At 46.9% G+C, this 21,397-nt stretch overlaps 8 protein-coding genes across 8 annotated transcripts; 6 read left to right on the forward strand and 2 right to left on the reverse strand.

Moving 5' to 3' along the window:
• Nucleotides 1-174: 174 nt before the first annotated feature.
• MCYG_05421 (phosphatidyl synthase) lies at nucleotides 175-1,340 on the forward strand (the record flags this gene model as incomplete). Its single annotated transcript, XM_002845506.1, has 4 exons — nucleotides 175-425; nucleotides 554-640; nucleotides 723-1,021; nucleotides 1,072-1,340. 4 exons carry the CDS (start codon nucleotides 175-177, stop codon nucleotides 1,338-1,340), a joined length of 906 nt encoding a protein of 301 aa, XP_002845552.1.
• A 921-nt stretch (nucleotides 1,341-2,261) lies between these two features.
• On the forward strand, nucleotides 2,262-4,149 carry MCYG_05422 (MBOAT family protein; the record flags this gene model as incomplete). Its single annotated transcript, XM_002845507.1, has 3 exons — nucleotides 2,262-2,315; nucleotides 2,444-3,491; nucleotides 3,548-4,149. The coding sequence occupies 3 exons, from the start codon at nucleotides 2,262-2,264 to the stop codon at nucleotides 4,147-4,149; spliced, it is 1,704 nt and encodes a 567-aa protein (XP_002845553.1).
• Nucleotides 4,150-5,526: 1,377 nt separating this feature from the next.
• On the reverse strand, nucleotides 5,527-7,749 carry MCYG_05423 (conserved hypothetical protein; the record flags this gene model as incomplete). Its single annotated transcript, XM_002845508.1, has 2 exons — nucleotides 5,527-5,549; nucleotides 5,646-7,749. 2 exons carry the CDS (start codon nucleotides 7,747-7,749, stop codon nucleotides 5,527-5,529), a joined length of 2,127 nt encoding a protein of 708 aa, XP_002845554.1.
• A 3,068-nt stretch (nucleotides 7,750-10,817) lies between these two features.
• MCYG_05424 (CAAX prenyl protease 2) lies at nucleotides 10,818-12,046 on the forward strand (the record flags this gene model as incomplete). Its single annotated transcript, XM_002845509.1, has 4 exons — nucleotides 10,818-10,869; nucleotides 10,948-10,991; nucleotides 11,056-11,436; nucleotides 11,507-12,046. The coding sequence occupies 4 exons, from the start codon at nucleotides 10,818-10,820 to the stop codon at nucleotides 12,044-12,046; spliced, it is 1,017 nt and encodes a 338-aa protein (XP_002845555.1).
• A 428-nt stretch (nucleotides 12,047-12,474) lies between these two features.
• MCYG_05425 (sucrose cleavage family protein) lies at nucleotides 12,475-13,411 on the forward strand (the record flags this gene model as incomplete). The annotated part of the gene is made up of 2 exons (XM_002845510.1): nucleotides 12,475-12,669; nucleotides 12,746-13,411. 2 exons carry the CDS (start codon nucleotides 12,475-12,477, stop codon nucleotides 13,409-13,411), a joined length of 861 nt encoding a protein of 286 aa, XP_002845556.1.
• Nucleotides 13,412-13,929: 518 nt separating this feature from the next.
• On the forward strand, nucleotides 13,930-14,966 carry MCYG_05426 (uncharacterized protein; the record flags this gene model as incomplete). Its single annotated transcript, XM_002845511.1, has 2 exons — nucleotides 13,930-14,021; nucleotides 14,096-14,966. The coding sequence occupies 2 exons, from the start codon at nucleotides 13,930-13,932 to the stop codon at nucleotides 14,964-14,966; spliced, it is 963 nt and encodes a 320-aa protein (XP_002845557.1).
• Nucleotides 14,967-15,288: 322 nt separating this feature from the next.
• On the forward strand, nucleotides 15,289-18,395 carry MCYG_05427 (leucyl-tRNA synthetase; the record flags this gene model as incomplete). The annotated part of the gene is made up of 3 exons (XM_002845512.1): nucleotides 15,289-15,786; nucleotides 15,885-16,025; nucleotides 16,092-18,395. The coding sequence occupies 3 exons, from the start codon at nucleotides 15,289-15,291 to the stop codon at nucleotides 18,393-18,395; spliced, it is 2,943 nt and encodes a 980-aa protein (XP_002845558.1).
• Nucleotides 18,396-18,950: 555 nt separating this feature from the next.
• Nucleotides 18,951-20,990, reverse strand: MCYG_05428 (conserved hypothetical protein; the record flags this gene model as incomplete). Its single annotated transcript, XM_002845513.1, has 4 exons — nucleotides 18,951-20,075; nucleotides 20,270-20,511; nucleotides 20,572-20,635; nucleotides 20,838-20,990. The coding sequence occupies 4 exons, from the start codon at nucleotides 20,988-20,990 to the stop codon at nucleotides 18,951-18,953; spliced, it is 1,584 nt and encodes a 527-aa protein (XP_002845559.1).
• Between the last annotated feature and the right edge of the window lie 407 nt (nucleotides 20,991-21,397).

Genomic DNA, 21,397 nt, shown 5'->3' on the forward strand with positions numbered 1-21,397 from the left:
TTCCCCCCACAGCGCCTACACCGATCGCCATCATCCAACTATCCATCTACTATCCCAATCCCGATAGCAGCTAACATACACTAGCTTGGTTGAACTTGACTTTGTATACATCCACTCAGCCATATAAATATTATATATATATATATATATATATTTATTCCCTTTTTGCTTATTATGGCGATATACCCCAGCCTGTTTTCGGTATCGTTGGTCTCTCGATGGCCAAGCGCTTGTCGCGTGGGAGTTGGCAGGGCTTTCGTTGGAGGGCAGCAGCAGAGGGTTTTTCATTCCCGGTTATCTTTCGTGAATGGTCACACCGCGTCGGAGGCGAGGAGTGCAAGTCGTATCTCCAGTGGTACTTGCAGGGTCAATCGGAATCTGACAGGGAACGTCTGGGATCGCAGCCTCACTAGTCGGTTCAGGAGGTAGGGTTGGACTTGATTTGCTCCCCCCCCCCCCCCCCCATTCGCTTTGCTTTGCTTCTTTCGATCAGTGTGACATTGCACTTCAGCTGGGGGTTTTTTTGTGGGCTTGCTGATGGATGCGGTTGTAGTGTTTCCGTGACGGGTCACGGTCACGGCCAGGGACAACGGAGGTTCGGTACTGGTACTGGTGCCGACCCGGAAAAGAAGGTTGCAAGGTATGTTGGTTCCTTGTGATTGTACAGACCCAACCGTCCCAGCTAACCTTGGCCCCCTCCCCTCCCCCCCCCGATGGACAAGTTCGAACACGGCGGCAGCTAAGAAGGCAGTCGTGCATGAAAACATCTATACGATACCCAACTTCTTGACTGCCTCGAGACTGGTGGTGGCACCCATAATCGGCTACTGCATCCTCAGCGGGAGCAACACGCTTGCTCTCTCGCTCTTCGCGTACGCTGCTGTCACCGACCTGGTGGACGGCTACATCGCGAGAAAATGGAACCAGCAGACCGTCGTCGGTACCGTCATCGATCCCATGGCCGATAAGTTTCTAATGACTATCGGAGTCGTCTGTCTGGCCATGAAGGCTTCTATACCTAGTTCGTCTCCCTCTTTCGTTCTCACGTTTGGACTATATTAACGTGAACAGTGTGGCTGGCCGGCCTGATACTTGCTCGAGACGTCGGGCTTGCGTTCGCCGCTATATACTACAGATGGATATCGCTTCCTCCGCCCAAGACGATGACACGATACTGGGACTTTTCCCTTCCTTCGGCGGAGGTGAAGCCCACGGAGGTCTCGAAGGTTAACACAGCGCTGCAACTGGCTCTGCTTGGGTCTGCGATGGCCATGCCTGTGTTGCCAGAGGCCGTGATGACTGCCTGGTACTTGCAAGAGGGCATGGTTGGACTACAGTAAGTCTTTTCTTGCTATCTTGAGAGCTGCACACTCCCGCTATCTACCCTCTCCTCCTCTATGTCTGGTACATACGAACATAGGAAGTGGAAAACAGAGCTTCCCGTCCGCTCAGCTGTACTTAAGCCACTTGCCGGTCGGTTAGTAGTTGGGTGGGTGACCACCAGCGAATCCCGACTTTCGTATGTTTTTATATTTTTTTTTTTATTGGTGTCTCTTTTTCTAACACTCGATAGATATCTCGTCGCTTTAACCACGTCGTGGTCTGGCCTGCAGTATATCTTCAACAAGGACGTCGTTCGCATCCTACACGATAACAAGAGCAAGGACTCCGACTCCAAGACGAATTAGCGAGTGTGTCGTCTACGTGTATGTATTGTATCTTTGTTGCAAGCGTGGCATCTTCCATATCTTGTTCTTCTGCGGTTTTCTTTCTGTTGGATAGCATGTAAGACTAGAGCATTGTATGGATGGTTTGAATCTTGTCTTCTACCAATATACACAAGATACATAGCTTCCGTCTCATCTCTTGACGTGATAGCACACGCACTCTAGACATCCTCTAGACATCCCCCGTTAAAGAGTCTTGGTCTTGTAAAAGTGTCCAGCCAGCATGGAGAGGATCAACTTTTGTCCGCCAAAAGTGTTGAAGCTCAACAAGTTGAAGCTATCTCGGTGATATTAACAGTCGGTCTCTTGATCTGCCCTGGGCTTCTTTTGCTTCATCCTTCGATCCTTCGCTCTTCTCCGTTTTTCGATGTGCGATGTCTAGTCTTATTCTTAGCTCCTGTTGATTCCTCTTGGTTGTACTGGCCTCTTGGGTTGCAAGAATGTTGCCCTACATCAACGCTCGTTCGTGTATCCCCACCATAAGAGATAGTAACTAATACTTCTTCTGCTACTGCTGGTGTTATTGACAACTACATGCCGCAGCTTTCGCCGCCGCTGGAGAGGTCATCGGCGCATCTGCTGATGAACGTATGTACCATATCTCTGTCCTCGACGTCTAGTTATAATGCTAATGAGTATATACAGTCAAACTTATAACCTCGTTCCTTCTCTCGTACCCGCTCGCTGGTATATTAAAAAGGATACCAGACTCCCAGCCCTGGAAGAAGAATGCTTTCATCATCGCTGTCTCGCTGTTCTACCTGGTGGGCCTGTTCGATCTCTGGGACGGGGTGCGGACGCTGCTCTACTGCTCTGCGGGAGCATATGCCATCGCATACTACGTGGATGGCTCGATAATGCCCTGGGTTGGATTCGTGTATCTCATCGGTTACATGTCTGTCAGCCATATCATCAGACAGATAATCAATGACCCGTCCACCGTCGACGTTACCGGTGCGCAGATGGTGCTGGTCATGAAGCTGAGCGCATTCTGCTGGAACGTACACGACGGTCGACTCCCAGACAGCCAACTTACCGATGCCCAGAGACATGCAGCTATCAGAAAATTCCCCAGTCTGCTTGATTTTGCCGGATACGTGCTGTTCTTCCCTTCCCTACTGGCTGGCCCGGCGTTTGACTACGTGGAATACAGACGGTGGATCGAGACCACCATGTTTGACCTGCCGCCAGGTGTTGATCCGTCAAAGGCTGCGCCAACCCGTAAGAAGCGCAAGATCCCTAGGAGTGGGCGGCCTGCTGCCCTGAAAGCAGCCATGGGATTAGCTTTCGTCGGTGCTTTCATCGTGTTCTCGCCCGTTTATACCACTAGTCTGTTGTTGAGCGACGAGTATGCCCAATACGGATTTTTCAGAAAGATATGGGTCTTGTATGTGTTTGGGTTCGCCGCACGCTTAAAGTATTATGGTGTATGGGCTTTGGCTGAAGGTGCCTGTATTCTGTCCGGAATGGGATACAACGGTGTCGACCGCAACACCGGCCAGGTATACTGGAACAAACTGGAGAATGTCAACGCCTGGGGTCTCGAGACCGCTCAGAACCCTCATGCCTTCCTTGCAAACTGGAACAAGAATACAAACCACTGGCTGCGGAACTACGTCTACCTTCGAGTCACCCCCAAGGGCAAGAAGCCTGGGTTCCGAGCTAGTCTAGCTACATTTGCAACAAGTGCCGTCTGGCATGGCTTTTATCCTGGCTACTATCTGACCTTCATCCTGGGCTCCTTCGTACAAACAAGTGCCAAACGTATGTGTACCAGACGAGCTCCCTACTCAAGTTAAGGTGTTAACATCTCTCTACAGATTTCCGCCGTCATGTCCGTCCATTTTTCCTATCGCCTGACGGCACTAAGCCGACTTCTTTCAAGGTATACTACGACGCCGTGAGCTGGCTCGCCACTCAACTTACCATGAGCTTCGTCGTTGCACCATTTATTCTCTTGGATTTCACCGACTGCATCACCCTCTGGGGTCGTGTCTACTTCTACATAATAATAGGCATAGTGGCAACTCTTACCTTCTTCGGCAGCCCAGCCAAAGCCCAACTAACCAGAAGACTGAACAAACGCAACAAGAAGGCCACTGGAGCAGCAGCAGCACCAGCACCAGCACCAGGAAAGCCCTCTGAAAGAGAAGCCGCAAATGAAGCTGCAGCCGCCAAAGCTAGAGAAAAGGCTCAAGCTGATGCCAGAGAGTTACGGGCCGGCGAGACTCCTTACACCGAGCAACCTCTCGGTTTACCCAATGATCTGGCACAGGACGTCGAGGATGCCGTGAATGAAATGAAGAAGGAGATTGAAACCAGGCGACGACGAGGAAGCCTAGTCACGATGCCTACTGGCGCCGAGTTGAGGATTGCACTGGAACAAAAACTAGGAAAGGCACTCTCCGATATGCAATCATGAAATATTGAAAGAGGTGGAATAAGCTGTTTGACTTCCGCGGGGTGGTTTTTGAGAAGGTTATATAAAATATCACTATTATTATAATAAGGTCTTTCGGCGCTGGTATACGTCCTTGTTGGTCTACTCCCTAGGTACCAGACAAGGCGGACACGAAGGTTAGATGGACCCTAAGTTCACTTTTCCTAAGGTTTCGGGAACGAAAATAATATATATACTCTTTCTTTTCTCTTGGACTATAAAGGATGGTAATACATGTTTATTTATTTAGCGTTCAAACGTTAAGTAGTTTTCTGAGATTGGATGAAAGCTGCCATTTCCCGAAGTGCGATCACATCTATAGTGTATTACTGGCAACTCGCTACTTTCGTAGTGTCAATAGGGAGAATAAAAGTTGTAATGAGGAACAGGTGTTTTGACATAGTGCTGAGAGCGCTGGGGAAGAGAAAAAAAGAATATGTAATCTCAAATATTAATCAATCTTTTTACATGTACCTTCAACAAAATCGTATCAAGCCACCTAACATGTTGCAATTTTATAGGCGTAGTGCGTACGTATAGAAGAAGACAAATTGGCAATCTGAGCGTGGTATAAAGAAGAAGGTGGAAAGGCGTGGTATATAGATGAAGTAGAAGGTGATAAAAAAAAAGTTGGTTGAAGAACCAGAAACAAGTTGTTTCGACGAATGAAAATGTGTAGGTGTTGTAAGTGGGATAATAAGGTATAAACAGTAGAGTTGGAGGGGGATCAAATCAAAGTAGGTGCTTGCAAGATGTCGTAAAGCAGTTGAAAGACCCGAAAGTAAAGTCGAAGCAAAGGAATTGCGCGCTTTCGTTAAGTCGTGGAAGGAGATTTATTCCCCTAAATGTGCGTTGTTTGGTGAGAAGCAGGACGAAAGAAAAAGTTGAATATAAAAAAGCCAAACCATCATAGAAAAACGTGGGACCGTAAACGGTAGGATATATGTAAATATATATCGGTTGCCGTATGAGGAGCGTAAAAAAGGCATAAGTACTATAATTAATGTTGTTTTACAACATGAAATCAAAAACGAGGTCATGTATCATAGTGCGTTTCGTGATCCAAGAACGGATAGTGTAATCTGTTACAGATATTAGCGGAGGCCTGCAGTGTTATATGTTGCCAGAAGGATGGACACGTACAACTATTATAATGATTGACAAGCCGACTGGCGTCATGCAACGGTTCAAGTTCCGCCACCACCGGGCATTTTCGAAACGCAAGTTGCCAACCAAGGCTGCTCGATGGGCAGTTGCTTTCTCGACATCCGGTTGTTTGCCTGTCTCGTCGTCCACGGATGGTGGTTTTATTGGCAAAGGAAGAAATGAAGCGATCAACCAGGCTGTGGATGTACAAGGTCAGCATATAAAAGGCAAAATTCCTGTAAAAAGGGAGTAGCAGGGTTTACCTAATGGAAAGATAAAACCGATGCAGAAACTGAAAACTTGCATATTTCGTCTACTCCATATGTATTCACCGGACTCGTCATATGGAGGAGCTCTCCAAACCTTCCTGTTGGTCGAACGAAAGCGCTTATCGGTGTACAAGTGTGGTGACCAGACGCCTCTGGGTGTGGCTTCGCGTGAAGGGGGTTGAGGTGTAATCTCATCTTCACCGACGATACCGGCCCAGTGCGTCCTCGGGTCGCGCGAGTCCCGACGGACCGCCTTGGGTTTAGGCTGCGATTGGGCTTGCTCTTGTCCTTGAGCCTGTATCTCTGGTTCTGGGACAGGTACCGATTCCTGCTGCCGTTGTGGCTGGACATCTGGCTGGACATCTGGCTGGACATCTGGCTGGACATCTGGCTGGACATCTGGCTGGATTTGTCGTTGTGCAGGCTGGCTCTCACGGCGAGGTCGTGTTCGTGGACGGGTGAGGGTCCCAGGTGCCATGCGGACAACAGCTTGATTCGACACTTGCTCCAGAGGCTCCGAATAGGAAACATGCGTCACAGCCTGCAGTTCTCGGGGGGTATTCGGTCGGCTAACCTCGACAAGAGAGACTGCTGAGAGGAACGCAAGGTTACCGCCTTGGTAGTATAGCTTCGCCCATTGGGGGATGGTGGTCAAAAACTGGCTTGCGGTCGACCCTGATCGGCTAAGAGAACCATGCCTCGAGATGGATGAGCGATAGCTTAGGGTGGCGGATGTCTTATGTTTTAGGACGCGCAACGCATGAAGATGTGTGATGCGGTCGCTGGCTTCATCCATTTCGGATTCATCCATCATTGAGTAATCTGGCATACCGGATGTCTGGCGTGCGGAAAGCCAAGATTGCTCTGTTTCTGTCACCTGCCTAGACCTATCGGGGGTACCATCAAGGGAGAGGGAGGGAAGATTATGCCGTTCATCCATGGGAATTGACAGTTCCGACGATACGGAGGACAAATCCGGGTTCCAGCGTCTGGTTGGAGGTCGGACTAGCGACAGGGGCTCTGGGATAGAGACTATCGAGGTATCTGCAAACGAACTGGACGATGAGGGTGGACGTAACATCGGGTACTGTATAGGGACTCTGTCCATGACGTCCTGGATATCAGCGTCTGATGGTATGCCCGGCGAAGAAACGTTCCCCTGACTTGACCGAGCATTGAGGTCGAGAGTAGACGTTGACTGATAGGACCTTAGTACCGGAACCGGAGGACTCGATGGTATGGATGGTGTCCTGGAATCAAATCGATTTACAGAGGCCGATTCCGAAGCGCTGTTTTGCTCTCTTCGGTTGCGGATATACCTGATCGCTGTGCCAAAGGAATTTGCCGAGAACAAGGATGAATCGGAAACCCTAGTCCTGATGACGTTGGGGGAGGAGCTGATGGGAAGCAAATTAGGCGACGAGCTGTTCAGGGGTACCAAGTTGGGGCTGGAGGTATATCCAATTCGGGCAACGTTCGAGGATGCATTGGAAGAGGACGAGTGACCGCGGGTAATTGAACATCCAATTAGGAGCGAGCCGTCAGAAGGAGGAGACCTGCTTGAACGGGACGTGTCTCTTTGGCTGACCAATTTGATGGTGGCAGCAGGCCTTGGAAGCGCTGTCACGCTGCTGCGGTCGGAGGATTTCTCCTGATCATCGCTGTCACCGTTCTCTGAAGCATGTGGGGTATCCGAACGAGCAACCGTGGTGATACTCGATTTTGGGTCCTGCCCCCATATCGTACTTGAGGTGTTCCCCATAAAAGTGGAAAGGTCCGAGGCGCTGCCGGATGGTTGTTGTTGGCTAGAACTGGGAGACTCTAGCTCTGGAGAAACGCTGGATCTAGACCCCCATCTATCCGAAGCGGTGATTGTCGAGGGGCTCCCGTTCCTTGATATGCGGCCTCTGGCTGAGGAACCCGGGGGCAACAGCACATGGGCGGGCTTGGTGGGATATGGGTTGGCGGAGTATATGTCGACATCGTCCGGGTTGCTGAAGACCTCGTCGTCCGAATCATCGTACCTGTTTGATACCAATCGAAGCGTCGGAGAAATTGGGCGGGCCGGTGAAACTGGACGGATGACATTGTTCTGCGAGTTTGTTCGTTCATGGAGCGGACGGCGCTTTGGAGTAGACCTTCGAGAAGAAGGAGAAGACATGGACATAATTATCGTAGATGCGGTATCGAAGAACTTCTCATCGCATTAACGGACTCGACAAGAAGGTTCGTTCTGTTCCCAGGGAAATGCTTTTGAAGGTGCAGTATGTAAACAGAATATTATATAGAAACAATATAGTAAGAAAAAGAGCGATAAGAAAAATACTCCCGCAAAAGAGGGTACGGTGGAATCGAAATCGATAGTGAAAGGACCCGGAATTAAGGCTGAAGAAATGGTCCCGTAGCGAGTGTCAATGTAGAAAAACGGTCTTCGCAGAGTGAGAGTCAGTGAATGAACGGCAAGGCGCCTATAGTATAACCGCCCAAAGGGGAGCTGGACCGGGGGAGGGCTGCAGTGAAAGACTGATGCTGGAGGTGTTTCAAAGGCGGTTAAATATAGAGTGATCGCGGTGTGCTAACTGGGTGGCAGGAAAAAGCTTATTAAACGGGTAGTAATTATGGGTGAATTATGTATATATAAAGAGTGACTGTGAAAAGGAAAGACAAGCAAGAAATAATCGCAAATATACGACAAAAGACGAAGAAAAAAGGGACGAAAAGACGAACGAAAGATGAAGTTTTTTTTCTCCTCTGAAGATTCGCAGCCGAAATGAAAAAGGGAGAACAAGGCAGTCACGGGGTATTAGTCATCACGTACGTGGAGGGCGGTGAGCGGGCCGTTTTTCTTCGGGTGGGGCCGCTTGGCAGAAAGAAGATAAGATCGAGATAAGATAAATATAGATCAGTAGATGGGATGGTAGAGAAAATGCATGGAAGATGGCAGGAGATGGCAGGAGATGGAGCATGTGAAGGGTATATGAAGGGCCATACATAAGAGAGTTGAGGGCACAAACGCAGAAGGACCCCGGACTGGGCAGACGACTGGTTGAGGGCGTCGCACGGGGAGTTCGCTGAAGGGACTCGACCTGCTCCGTACTTGGCGTGCCTTGTTACAGTCGGTTGCCAGAAGTCACCACGCCAGACCCACCGTCCAGAAGGCTATTGAGAGAAGGGTCATACGTAGCAGTACCTGCATAGTACAGGTATATTCTCAGGAACAAATAAACATCGTCAGTCTGTGTTTCATATGATAAAAACACATTGTCTTCCATTCTTCAACGAGATCACACAAGTTTCTATTGCTAGGGGCAAATCCCGCTACAATAAAGTCACTGCTTTATAAGGCTTGTGGAAGAACCGGGATAGTTCGAGTCGGATATATGCCCAAGTTACGGAAATAATCTTCACTACCAAGCGTGGTGAATTGCATGACCCTGAAGTGATCTCCAGAGAAGTTGGATTCAGGCTGGCGGAGACTCACGGCATGAAAAAAGGCGCTGCCGACATCCGTGAGCTAAAACATGGGCTTAGCCTGGCTCACCCGTGGGCACTTTCTTTCGAGTTGATAAGGCCCGAGGAAGCGTGTATGGATGACCAGTTTAGTTGGTGATTCGCCCAGTGTTGTTTTATCGTCCACCCCCAAAGAATAGGGGCTAATAACCTCCAGCCTATGAATATTACAGTATTAACTTAGACATCACTATTTACTAGCATTGTCATTGGCCAAATAGATCAAGTTATATTTAAATATACCGGGCTTGCCTCACTTTTAAGCCATCCTTGCTCTAGTATTCAAGGGTTTTATGCGGCCACGATACGGAGTCTGTCCTGAAGTTATGGATTACACAGCTCAAGGCGTAATAAGGGAGGAATGGCGGTTCCAGCATCACAGGCAATGCTACCACGCATAACCAGAGGGCTGAACACCCTCGACGGGCGGGGATACCGCGTGAATACTTTCTACATATCATATAACTGCGCTTTAGCTCCCGATTAGCCATTTCGACCTACAGTCCTTTGACCGGTCAAACCTTGCGACTCGACTACCTGAGCAAAGGCGGAAATAAGGGCCAATGGCGATGTTTGCTCGAGGCTGTTTAGCATGCGCATAAGTTATATGAACTGTCCAAAGTTGCTTGGAAACAATCTTGCTCGTACTCGAGCCGTCCTTGTAATGGTGGTGGGACTTGTGTAACGGGTACAACAGCTGTCTGATGGAGTTGACGCGGATAAAAGAAAAGAAAAGGATGTCAACACCCCGTACATATGCCATATGCTGTGCGCACTCCTCATGCAAGTCGTATGTCGTTGATGGACGTACCCACATCCGGACGCGCCTCATCGCGGGTCGTTTCTCCTACTGCAGGTCCATGGAACGCCCGTCACCAACAATTCTTCTATAAAGTTCTATATTTTGTGATTCGCGACGAGGCTCCCCCTGCATATGAAGCACTCTGTTAATAATTAATGGGTGGAGAAAGGAAAAATAATTATATATTTCGGTACCTTTCACGCCTCCACTCTTGAACACGGTCGTCTCGTGAAATCGAGTCTTGTTTGAAAATCCGCCGATACCGCCGGTGTCGTTGGCTGGGAATTGTTTGGCTGATGGCTGAAACGAGGATTGGGCCTTGTTCAGGGTCCCCTGTCTTGAGAGTTAACCCGTCCTCCGCCAATCAAGCTTGTTCTCGATACAGGAGTGCACAAAATATACTAAGTAGACTGAATGTCACGTTGGGTCGAAGGATGTAAAAGCAAAAGGCTGTGGGTGCCACCTTTTCGCATTAACCAAAGAGTACATAACGGCACTTGTTTCTGAGGCTTATGTATCTTGGTTTGAACTTTTGAGTTATCTCCAGGTCACAAGTAAGTGATAAGGTTGCTTAGATGCTGCTCTCTATCCAAAGTAAAGTACATAGTAAAGCACATGCGATGGCGTAAGTAGTTTAGGCGGTGGTAGCGGTCCCCCGAAGAACTCCCATTGTATATTCCTTGTCTTGTTTGCTGAGGGAAAATGTTTTGCGTTGTTCTTTTGTGGCTTGACAAAGCAAGGTCCAGATCGCTGAGCACATGACCACCAACATTCACACCACCACAAAGAAAAAAAAAACATCTCCCTTGAGCCATCATCAGCTCCCCGTGGCTGCGCATTTGTTCTGGAGGGTGCCTTGCAAGCTCTTGGGGTTCGGCTATACTAGAAAACTCGCGTTGTCTTGCTTGATGAAAGCAGGAAACATGGCTTCTGGGCTCTTCGAGAAGCTTAGACAGTACTATCACAGAAATAAAGGTACGTTTTGGTAAAGGAGAAGGGAAGAACGGCAGCTTGACGGCATAGCCGGCAGAAGGTTCTGACGATGGAATGAAGAACCTCAGCCTCTTATTTCAGAGACCACTGCCGTTTGGTGTTCGGTATGTATCTCTTCAACCCTGGATGTATCGTCTAGAGAAGAGCAGTGCTAACTGCAAGAAATAGATACTATGCACAATCCTATATGTTGCACCATTGTATACCTCAAAGGCGACTAGGCCTGGTCCGACATTGAGCCGTGATGCACCGTCACTGATCAAAGCTCGCATTCGCGCCGTCATGCTGTCATGCCTCTGCTGCAGCTTGGCTGCATTTTATTTAATCGTCCATAGTGGAAGGAGTAGCCCGTTAGAAGGCCTTCAGCTCCTAGGGTGGTGGCCGATTGGGTTTTTGGAAATCGGAAAGAGTTTACTGCTCACGGTACTGTTATTCATGGGTCCATTGTTCGAAATGGGAATTGCTGAAGGAAAGTGGAGGAGCTGGGTTAGAGGTAGGAATTTGGTTGAAACACTTCGAACCTGGGTAGGGTGGAGGAACTACGTGGCGGTCAGTCAATTCTCACTCGCCAGGTTGTCGCCATTCAGGTCTTGTGCACCATGATCTAACGAGCTAATAGGGCCCAGTAACCGAGGAAATAACTTTCCGATCAATCATCACCGTTATTCATCTAATGGCAAAAATGTCCCCAGTCCGAATTGTGTTTCTTACACCTCTATATTTCGGCATTGCGCATGTTAATCACTTTTACGAAACAAAGCTCGCCCAACCAAACGCCGCTCTAACGCCGGTTCTTATTCGTTCCCTTTTCCAGTTCACCTATACTACGATATTTGGATGGTATGCTACCTTTATCTACCTGAGGACTGGATCCCTTCCTGCCGTCATCCTGGTGCATTCATTCTGCAATTATTGTGGCCTACCTCGACTCTGGGGCCGGGTAGAAACGTCTATTCCTATCGAGAGCACTTTGATAAGAGCGGCCAAGTTCGACGAGGACGAGAACTTATTTGAAAGGAGCAACGGTACAACTGGTATTGGCTGGACTGTGGCATATTATATCATTTTACTGGCTGGAGTGGTATTATTCCGGTATCAGTTTTGGCCGTTGACGGAATCTTCAAAAGCCTTGGTGTCATTCTCACCAAATGCGCATTAAAAAGGGTAAAAATGGGCGGAGTATTCTGAGCGTTGTTTATTGTTACCTACTTTATAATACATTTAATTGTTCTTCAGGGTTTTCTGTTTACATTTCGTACTCAGTAACTCCGAAAATCCGATAGTCCCGATCGGCTCGGAGATAAAATCTTTGCAACTTCAATGCGATGGAAATTTCTATTCTTTGCGCAGAGTCGGTTTGTATAACTGTTGTTATTTAATAATTGTTGCGCATACAGCGACTCTTGTCTTCTCACCCCTCTAAAGTTAGGCAAAGAGGTTACAATGTGGAGGATACGCAGGCATGTTTTTCGAATTCGGCAAATAAGTTGCAACCAGTATTCCACATCTCGACGGATTCCTATTCCCATCCCTCCTCCATTCCCTGTTGTCCAGTCATGCCCTGAACCGACATGTTCCTGTGCTGCAATGCCAACTGGCCTTGAAATCGACTATGATCAAGATCTCAATGGTACCATGGCGCCCTACGCCCAGCAGGTCCTCATATCTACGGGACAGCGAGATTGGCGAAGTCGGATAGAAGACGATGGACTAGATCAGGGCTGGGGTATATTGGGTAGCCGGTTAAAGAAATTGGTGTTTAGGACGGGAAAATTCGCCGATGTAAGTTACATCTCTTCTAATCTAGGTCTATATCCTGAATCTTCGATCCTAATTTACATATTCCCGGGATTGATAGCCTTATAATAATATCGTTATTACAAACTCCTCTTTCACGCCTTCGACCGATCCATCAAATAAATCTGTTGCGTCAGCCTTCCTTTTTCCAAGCTTCCAATACATCCCTGACATCCCACTTGACGAAGATGGCTTGGATCGATTTGTTCGCGCGTTCCTCCTTCCTTTGAACCCTCATAAAGCGCACAGCATCCTACCTGCTGATAAACTACAAGCGATTAGAAGAGACCCGGAACTACAATCCACCTTCAAATCTATGACGAGCCTTAAACATTCGCCTACGATTTTGATCTGTGGTCATGGAGGACGGGATCAAAGATGTGGAATTATGGGACCTCTGCTTGAGTCTGAATTTGGCAATATTTTAAAGGATGAAGGATACACAGTTGGAATCACCCCGACCGATAAGGTCAAACACGCGAATGTTGGCTTGATAAGTCATATCGGTGGTCATAAATATGCTGGTAATGTTATTATATATTTACCTCCCTCTTTAAGATCAGGCTCGGGGGGCGCCAATATGTTGGCTGGGAAAGCTATATGGTATGGGAGAGTAGAACCAAAAAACGTACAGGGAATTATAAGAGAGACAATCTTGAATGGTCGTGTTATCAAAGATCATTTCCGTGGAGGTATAGATGCAGATGGTACAGTATTGCGATTATAGGCAATTGCCTTTTATTTATACTTGTATATAGACGCCATATAGACTCACACAACCAAGTGCATAGAGTGATTCTAGTTGACTGGGAATAAATAGCATTGGTAGCTCTTCATAGATTATTATCGATGAGGCTGGCCAGTCTAGCTTTCGGGCCAAAGATAAATTTAGTAACGACCAGGATTGGTGGATCTCGGGGATGATTCATGATGGCTCATCCAGCATCTTCATGAGAAACCCAAGCTTGTGACTCGACCAGACGCTGCCCAGGAAGCAAAGTGAAGATTCTCCTGCTTCTCTGTATCGGTCTCTACTTAAGTCGTTAAGATGAGGTTATATATATACTGCGACACCCGTCTCTGCGGTTGTCAAATAGTCAAAAATCATTCCATCCAATTCAGACTACTATCATAACGCCTAACTGACCGCCTCCTTCAGCTTCTTCATACCCACTCCTGACAAGATCTCCGTATACCGCTAAAGTGGCTGACGGTGGAGGAACCTGCGACCAGCTTCTACCAACCATGGATGATAAATCTCCTTCATTTTGCAGGTTATGCAATATAGCACTTGCCAGCCCAGATATATGGCGACAGCACGCTAGGAGCGAATGGCAGTAAGTTCTAACGCTACATTGGAAGAAAGAAAAATAGAGAAGGGAATTGTAAATCGCTGACGGCTATATTAAAGTATATATAATCTTCGTCTGCGAATAGCGGAGCCTGGAAGCGTTATATCACCGCCGCAATCAAGCACAAAAAAAACTCTTGGTACAAGGAATAATACCCCTTCTGAAAATGAAACAGATGAAAGTGATGTAGAGTCTCCTGCGGCGCCGGAATATAACCCCGAACAATGCCTATTTTGCGGAGAGACAAATGTTACCTTCGATGACAACCTTTTCCACATGTCGAAGGCACACAGTTTCATCATACCATATCAAGATAACTTGAAAGTTGATATGATGTCTCTCCTCAGGCATTTGTACCATGTCATTTATGCATCTCGTCGGTGTATTTTATGTGCCACTCGCCGGAGGACAGTTCAAGGTGTCCATCACCACATGATGGCCAAGGGCCACTGCCGATTTGATGTCTCCCCGGACATTGCAGACTTCTACATAGCTTCTAAGGCAAACAGCCGCAGATTAAGCAACGAAGCATCCGAAATCAGTTCGTTACTGTGGCTACCATCAGGCAGAGCTCGAGGCCGTCGTACTCGGCCAGCTAAATATCGTCGCACATCGGAACACAAGGAACCTACGCCCTTACCACTGTCAAATGGGATGAATGGACAAGAAAATACTACAACAGAAGATGACGATGCTGCGTCTGCTTCATACACCCAGCTATTACGACTTAGTCGAGGAGACCAGCAAGGCCTCGCACATCTGTCTAACCCCGAAGTCCGATCATTGCTTGCCATTAGAGCCAAGCACACAGACCAGTCAAGGCGAGAAGAGACGCATGCTAAACTCAAGCTTGAGAAAGCTGGAAACATAACCTTGACAGCTCACTTTCGGGCGGATACCTCTAAGCGCTTCAGAGGCCCCTGGGGATAAATGTGGAAGTGTAGATCTGAGTTGTACAGTAGCTTGTAGCAAAGTTCCATATGCATTCACTGGCTTAGTTTTTCACGCCTTTGTAAGAAAACAGCCCTAGAAACTACTTTACGAAATCATCAGTAGGGATTCAGCTCTGAATACAATCAATCTAGTATCTCGTTGCTTCCTTATCAATCTGATAAGATCTCGATCTAACCCATAACGGGAATAGTGCAGGAACGAACCAAATCTCCAAAACTTTCCAAGCTCGAACCTTTTGCTCTTTTTCGAATGATAACCTGGGAAAAGAGAACTGCAAGGACGATGAGCTCGGACTGCGATGTGGGTTCCCTGTACGTTTCGAGGATATGTCCGATTCGACGGACCGTCTATGATCTCGCGCCACCTTCTACATAGCCTTCGGTACCATCAAGCTCGCAATGCAAGCACACATGCCAATGCTAATAAGGCGATTAAGAAACTGGATCTTCTAGCAATCGATAAGCGATGGAAAGAAAAATGGAAGGAGAGCGTTCCTACAGCTCGGTCAACCAGCAATAACAAAGAAATGGCCTATGTGCTACCCATGTTCCCTTACCCATCTGGGACCTTGCACATGGGCCATGTCCGAGTTTACACCATATCTGATGTCCTAGCTCGATATAAACAGATGAAGGGCTATGATGTTTTACACCCAATGGGATGGGACGCTTTTGGCCTTCCAGCTGAGAATGCTGCGATAGAACGTGGAATCCATCCAGAGGGCTGGACAAAACAAAATATAGCAAACATGAAGGATCAATTAAAAGACTTGGGTATCAGGTTTGACTGGGATGCGGTATGGATTTTAATAAATCTCCCCTAGATAATATCTTCGCGCTTTAGGATGGCTTTTGCAATTGGACACTAATCAATACCGATTCATTATACTTGTAGGAAGTCATGACTTGCGCACCGGAATTTTACAAACACACGCAGAAACTGTTCTTAAAGCTCCACGAAAAAGGCCTGGCATACCAGGCCGAAGCACTCGTGAACTATGATCCCGTTGACAAAACTGTTTTGGCCAATGAACAGGTAATGATTATTACCCATGCCCTCTACCGTGGCCACGGTAACTAACCTACACCCACAACGAAATAGGTTGATGCCAATGGATGCTCATGGAGGTCTGGTGCAAAAGTTGAGAAACGAGAATTAAAGCAGTGGTTTTTTCGAATCACGGCTTTCAAAGAAGCCCTCCTTAAGGACCTCGATTCATTATCCGGTAGTTGGCCAGATAGAATTCTGACAATGCAAAGACACTGGCTAGGAAAATCACGGGGTGCTCTTGTCCCATTTAAGATATCAACGCCGGAAGAAACCCTTGACATTGAAGTGTTTACCACGCGCCCTGACACGCTTCATGGTGTCCAATATATCGCCCTATCTACAAGCCATCCAGTAGTAAATAAATTGGCTCAAACTACTCCCGAGCTTCGGGAGTTCATTGATTCCACAGGCTCTTTACCGCCGGAGACAAAGGCAGGATTCAAATTGTCCGGAGTTGAGGCTACCAACCCACTTCATCATTTGGAAGAAAATCCACACTTACCGTCCTCCCTTCCAGTTTATGTTGCACCTTATGTTTTACCTGATTACGGGGAAGGGGCCGTTATGGGGGTCCCTGGGCATGATTCTAGAGACAATGGGTTTTGGAATGAAAACGCCCCTTTACAGCCAATCGTTTCTGTCATTACGCCAACAAAGGTAGACAGATCAGATATTGAAGGAAAGCCTAGTGTTAGTGCGGTATTTTCGGGGTATGGAGAAACCACTGATATATGCGGATCTTACGGCGGGATGCCCTCAAAAGCTGCTGGAGAAAAGATAATATATGACTTGAAAATGAAAGGAAGCCCTGCAAGGTTTGCGGAAAATTGGAGATTACGCGATTGGCTAATAAGTCGCCAACGATATTGGGGTGCACCTATTCCAATAATTCATTGTGACGGCTGCGGAGAGGTGCCAGTTCCTGACAGTCAGCTGCCAGTTGAACTGCCCTCTATTCCAGGTTCTCAGCTGAAGAATAAAACTGGCAATCCCCTGGAGTCCGCAAAAGAGTGGTTGCATACTGAGTGCCCAAGCTGCGGGGGACCAGCTATGAGAGACACTGATACCATGGACACTTTCGTGGATTCATCATGGTATTTCCTAAGATTTTTGGATCCAAAAAACAACCATTCGCCACTATCACCCGCAAAGTCTCGCCCTGTGGATATATATATAGGAGGGATAGAGCATGCTATTCTCCACCTATTATATTCTCGTTTTATTTACAAATTTCTTGCCGACGAAGGTATGATTGAAAATACATCGAATCCCCCGGAGCCATTCCTTAAACTCTTGTCTCAAGGAATGGTCCATGGCAAGACCTACACGGATCCTAAAACTGGCCGCTTTTTACGCCCTGGTGAAGTTGATCTCTCAAACCGAGCCTCTCCTAGGCTTACTGGGACAGAGACTCTAGCGAACGTTTCGTTTGAGAAAATGTCAAAAAGCAAGTATAATGGAGTAGATCCGAATACTTGTATTGAAACTTATGGGGCAGATGCTACCCGTGCGCATGTCCTCTTTTCCGCTCCTGTCAGTGAAGTGCTAGAATGGGATGAAACTAAGATTGTGGGCATTCAAAGATGGTTTAGTCGGATTTGGAAAATTGTGGAGGACACTGGTGATTTGCTCAAAAGGGTAAATTTTTCAGTCACTACTGAGCGCCTTTCGTCGTTGAATGGCATGGAGTTGCCGTCACTAGACAAGCTCTCAGAAGCCGAGAGTAATCTCCTCCTTATGGGACACAACACCATATCATCAGTATCGTACTGCTTGGAGAAGAATCAATATGGCCTAAACACCGTCATCTCTGACCTGATAAAACTTACCAACGCGATTGCGGCCGTACCTTTGCCCGCTGAACCCTCAGAGATATCTTCTCCCGCACAATCTGCCACACCATCACACGCAACGATTTACATAGCACTCAACTCTCTCCTCCGACTGTTGGCACCAATTGCCCCAGCGTTCGCATCAGAGTGTTGGGAAGTACTACACGAACCTCTTCTCAAATGTGATGACCCAAATACACCTTCAGTTCCTTCGGTTTTCTCTTCTCCATGGCCTTCGGAACTTTTGTCAGAGTCTGAGATTAAACAGATACAGTCACGTGGAGCGAAGACTGTTGCAATCCAGGTTAATGGGAAGCTCCGATTTACTGCCTCCATTCCACCATTTCCTGGTGATAATGGCGCCCCTGAGTCAATCAGTAAGGAGCAAGAGCAGGAGTGGATATTATCTCATATTCTCAAGACCAAGGAAGGGAAGCTTTGGCTTGAAGAGAAGAATGATTGGGAAAAACGCAAACGAGTAGTCGTTGTAGGGGGTGGGAAGGTAGTTAATATTGTATTCTAGGGCGGGAAGCCAGCTTGTATATTATGTATATTATTTTGGGTAGATTTAAGCGCCAAGCCATTGGAGATAGATAAAATACTCTCAATTTTCTACTCTGCTCTGCTTGAGCCTAGATATCATGTCACTGGGTTTGATATTTTGTCATAACATATTTGATCTGAAATGCATCGGAAATAGACCGTGCGGTACCGAATAAAAAAGGTAGTAGTTTCAAGCGGTGGTGGGACGAATTTTGAGCCAGCCAGCGGGGGGTTTTAAACAACATAAACGAAAGTAAAACAGATACATCCGTTCAAATGCCCCAGGCAAAATAGAAAAGAGTGGCTAACATATCAAATGCAGTTCGGTAGAGAGTGAAAGGGAGAGCATCCAGCGCCAACTATGGAAAAGATTTAACCAACCAGGGCCGTACCCCTCCTAAAACAAAGAGACATTCAATCGATAAGGAGCCTAATAAACTTTACAGGCTCAAAAAATAAGCAAAAACATTATATAGGGCTTGCACCTGAAATTTGGTGGTGAATCGCGGGTATTATTGCCTTTAGAGTTCAAATCTCATATCCAAGGCGAAGATTGATAAGTAGGAGGAAGAGGGGATAGATGGCCATTTTGGTGCCACTGTGCAGAATAAGCACTAGCGCTAGTTTTGCTATCTCTTAATCGCATCGCTGCTTCAAACAGTACTTGTTGAGGGTCCTGCGGTGGAATGGGAGGAAGCATCTTATCTGCCATTCGTCGAGGTGTACTTGACGCGTATGTGGAAGTAGATGGTTTTGGTGAAGCCACATATTGCTGCAGATAGACCTGCCCAGGGGGTGCAGGATATGTTGGAGTGTTCTCGAACTTATAAGCCTCATTAGAGTGATAATGGAGGTTATTCCTTGAATTTGGGTAAGGGGGTTTCAGTAAAGCAGAATCTAGAGACCTTCGGAGGCTTCCTGATCTATTGAGAGTTGGTGTTGATGGCATGTTTAGTGGCTTATGAGAAGAATTAGGCCCTAGTAAAGCTGGAGTTGACACATTTAACCGGAGATTCATTGGGTATGTCCCGTAGCTCAGTGGATATAACTCAGTAGGTGCAACGGCTGGGCTAAACATTGGAGAATGGTGGACTGGTGTGTTGAACGCTAGCCTTGGAGTCTGAGGCATGACCGTTTCGGAGCCGTATGTAGCAGGCGTTATATCGTTGCTGTGGTATGAAGCGTTGCTAGGCATCACCAGCGCTTCCTTCATAAAGCTACCTCTTGTTTCTGATGTAGCTATTCGATGTGAAGGTGGTTGGCCGACAGAATCGGTTTTTGAGTCCTTTCGAGGTAAATATTCCCCGTTGTTAAGTTTTAGAGTTCTCGATAGTCCTAAGCCGGTTTTGGGTATAGAGGCGTGCCTCTCCTTCGGGATGGTTTTCTTCAGTGGAATACTGTTCGTCTTCTTTTCAACACGTTCAGGCCGGTATACTTCAACTATACCGGAATCTGCGCCCCCAAAGCTACTCCATGTGCTTCGTTTATCCCATACCTGGCCGTCTGATGAAACCGAAAGAACGTCCCGTGGGCCACGTAGAATAAGGAACAAAGCAGAATTAGCGAAGCCAAAAATGTGAATTGAAATCGAAGAGACGAGCCCGGAAGCTTGAGATGGGTGATGGCGTAGAGCTGTTACGAAAAATGGTAGTGGAGAAATCTGTTTAACCCTTAGTACTAGACTCGAATCAGGGATCTTGCGAACATTATACTAACATATAATATAGCACCAAGCACAAAATAAAAGATACTATGCTTCATAACGGTTCTCCGATCTCGGCTTAATCGTCTTGACTTCCGAAGGCGGAACATTAGAACTGATATAGTTGCAAAATAAACTGCAACCAGCAGTACGGTTAAACCAGTGGCAATATCAGCCCAACCCTTGAGCCACTGGGACGGCTCTGCAGAACATTTGCTGCTCGTATTTGGTTTAGCGGCAGATGGTATCCATGTTAGTATAAGTAGGAGAAATATTCCACACCCACAACTCAGGGCAAGCCATATGCCCTTCGGAAAGTTCTTTGACGGTATGACACCTCTCAAGATGAAAGTTAGACACAAAGCTAGAAGCATATACGCGTTGATCCATGATACTAGAGCAGAAAATGTATTTAGTATTACCTATGAATGATTTACCAGAAAAGAACACTCACTGGTCCAGACAACTTGGGCTGAGGTCTTGCAGTTATCCCCATCAACTGGTCGGTCTCCATTAGACTGTGAAATAATGAATGCCGCTTCTTGAATAATTGATGTTATCGAAAGAGAGTATGGAACAACGTAAGTGTTTGGTATGTGGGATAGGATCCCAAGAGGATTTCTATATATTGCACCAGTGAGTAACGTAAATTATATAATGTGGTTGGCAGAAACAGGGAGAGAAATTTGTATACCTTCGAAAAGACCGAGATCCACGTACTATCTTCCAGTTGTCAAATAATATCAGGGCAAAGCTGACAAACGAAGCAATCAGGCTGAATGATGAGGTAGCAATGATGAACATTCGACGCTCCAGGTCCTCGATATTGGAAATACCATATTCGTTGTCCATAGTCTGGGTCTTATTGTTCATAATGTGTTCGGTTGCCTTCGAGCTTCTAGGGTGATGAACTACGTAAAGATCTTAATGAGACGATCAAAGTAGAACAATCCCCAGGCTCAACATCGAGTGTGTATGCTGCCTTATCCTTTCCGTAGAGTCTGCCAGCAGAATGGTCGTGTGAGATATGATGAACGTTCCACTAGGTAGCGAAATAAGAAAGAAAGATAATGAGAAAGATATTTTTAATGCTAGTAAAGAGTATCCAGGTAACCGATCCTCGAAAAGAGGGTGTTCGAGAGCCCAGGCTAGATATAAAAGTTTTCTCCTATTCTTGTTGAATAAGCTTGAAATAAACGCAGTCTGTAGATGATGCACTGACATGCAATATGCACCTGCATTGACAGTGTCATCTATAGCTGGATGTTCTCCATGATAGG

The sequence above is a fragment of the Microsporum canis genome, genomic scaffold, assembly GCF_000151145.1.
Source record: "Microsporum canis CBS 113480 supercont1.5 genomic scaffold, whole genome shotgun sequence".
NCBI classification, from domain to species: Eukaryota; Fungi; Ascomycota; class Eurotiomycetes; order Onygenales; family Arthrodermataceae; genus Microsporum; species Microsporum canis.